The sequence below is a fragment of the Apaloderma vittatum genome, unplaced genomic scaffold, assembly GCF_000703405.1.
Source record: "Apaloderma vittatum isolate BGI_N311 unplaced genomic scaffold, ASM70340v1 scaffold37162, whole genome shotgun sequence".
Classification (NCBI taxonomy): domain Eukaryota; kingdom Metazoa; phylum Chordata; class Aves; order Trogoniformes; family Trogonidae; genus Apaloderma; species Apaloderma vittatum.
In genome coordinates, this window is record NW_009705922.1 from 1,531 (window position 1) to 3,596 (window position 2,066).

Genomic DNA, 2,066 nt, shown 5'->3' on the forward strand with positions numbered 1-2,066 from the left:
CACTGCCGAATTCTTCCTTTTCAGCTCTTGGCCGTTCTCAATCTTGGACGTGGTTCAGCCAGTTGCCCTACAAGTTCAGAGGCCTTTGATCACTGTGGTGAGTCAGGGTCGTAGGGCGAGGAGCACTTGTGGAGCCGTGCGCTGTGTGAGGGTCTTGGCCTCTGCTTCCGCTCTGAAGCCTGCGGGTGGCGCAGCCTGGCCTCGTGTCCTGTCGCCTTAGGGACAAGCTTCTTGGTGCTCACGCTCTTTTCCAAGCGCCTTTCCCAGGGAGCTGCGCCGAGTTGGTGCTCCCTTCGTTACGCGGGCAGCTCTGGTAAATGTTTCAGCAGCTCACCTGTCTGACTGTGCACCTGGCTTCCGTGGCATCGCTGCGTCGTGTCTCCCCTGGGTGAGCTCCCTTCTCTTGAAGAGCTCCGAAGGGCGCTCGGAGGTTGGCCGGCGTGCCCAGGGTTGGGCAAGGCTCCCTGGAGGAGGCTCTTGGACTCCCCGAGGCAGATGTGTGACGTGCTGCAACATCAGCTTCAGAAAAGTGGCAAAGTTCGTGGTGATAACACCGGCACTGCTGAACGGATTGTGGCAACACTGTTCTCAGCTCGTTGACAGAGTGAGGTTTTGCTGAATTTGTTCCTCCTTGATGCGATTTGTGGATCTCGATAAAAGACTCTTTATTTTGTATTTGTCTGACAGCTGATTCTCTGTTGTTAAGGTAGTCGGGTGCAGGGGGTGGATTTAAAGGCCACGAAACATCGCTGCTTGTGCTAAAACACGAGCACGCAGGTATTTTTTAAAGTGAGGTTCTGCTGGCGATTAGTCTTGTGACCAAAGCTGTTCAGCGCTTTTACGGGCGCTGCAGATGGCAACGTTGAGATCCCTGCTGGTGAGTTTGGGGTCGGGGAGTGACGCAGAAGCCGATTACTGGTTGTGATCCGGGAAGGACCGAGAGCTGCCGGGGACCGGCTGCCGTGTCGCTCTGTGGGGTGACCAGAGGAGTGTCTGTCAGGGTAAGGAACGCGGTGTAGGCTGGGTGTGTGCGGTGGTGAAAATGCTAAAATGTTACACAAAGCGTCGGTCCCCCCGCTGCCAGGGGAGTGGGGCAGTAGCAGAGAGAGGGTGAGGAGGCCGTAAGCGTGATGCAGGATCCAGAGAGCAACACTTAAAGGCACTTAATCAGCTTATCAGAGAGCAGGCAGAGGGATTGCTGTGGGTAGCTGCTTGCACACTGGAGAAGAGGCTTGAGGGTGGAGAACTGTCACATTTTTCTGACAGAGCACGCAGCCGTGGTCTCTGCAGGTGCCGAGACAGAGTGTTGGTACTGCACCAGTTCCGGTTTGGAGTAAGACATAGTTTTCTAACAGTGAGGATACTTCAGTTTTTTGCAGGAGTGCTCCAGGGAACTGGGAGAGCCGTCCCATTCTAGACCATTTGTGGTGAATATTTTACCTTCTCGTGGTTTGGACTCCCCCAAGACGTGACAAGCCGTATATTTGCCTGCGCATCCCTTCCTTCATGAGCGTTAGCGGGGACACCTGCACGTGACCGCAGATCTGTCTGAAGGCTCTGGTTAAGGTCACTTCTTGGCTCGGATTTTTACCTTCAGGGGTTGAGCAGGACTTTTTGCCCTTAATGCACGTTGGCAGGATAAATCCTGGTGGACTCTTGGGTAATTTTAAACCATCAGAAACTTCTGAGCACCGGAGATGCATTACTGTGCGTGGTTGGATCCGTGCTTTACAGAAAGCTTTCTTAGACACTCCTGTGTCAGAGCTTGGGCAGAGCAAACCACCAAGTCTGGGTTTAAGAGTGACCTTTCTTCACCTCCAGTTGGCTGGGACCGTGCAGGAGGGTGTTGTTCTGTGGCACGAGGTGCCGTAGCTGAAGTCTGGCTCTTGGCATAATTGTAAGGCGTTTCAATTTAGGCTTCTTGGACCTGTTTATCCAGGGGATGAGGCTTCCCTATGTTACCCTTGGTGGCCCTGGTTTCTGGGCTTCTCTCGTTCACACCACCTCTTCCCGGGCCCTGGAGTAAACCAGGCCCGTCTTGTGGCGGAGGACGAAGTCAGGGGTGA

The 2,066-nt window shown here is 54.3% G+C and overlaps 1 protein-coding gene across 1 annotated transcript in view; it reads left to right on the plus strand.

Annotated features, from left to right (window-relative positions):
• Positions 1-2,066, plus strand: part of AUP1 (ancient ubiquitous protein 1) — a gene marked incomplete at both ends in the record, with an annotated part of 5,072 nt that overhangs the window by 1,154 nt on the left and 1,852 nt on the right. The window contains one exon of the mRNA XM_009865596.1: positions 25-97. Within this exon, the coding sequence (XP_009863898.1) occupies positions 25-97 (73 nt within the window). The remainder of the gene's footprint in view (positions 1-24; positions 98-2,066) is intronic.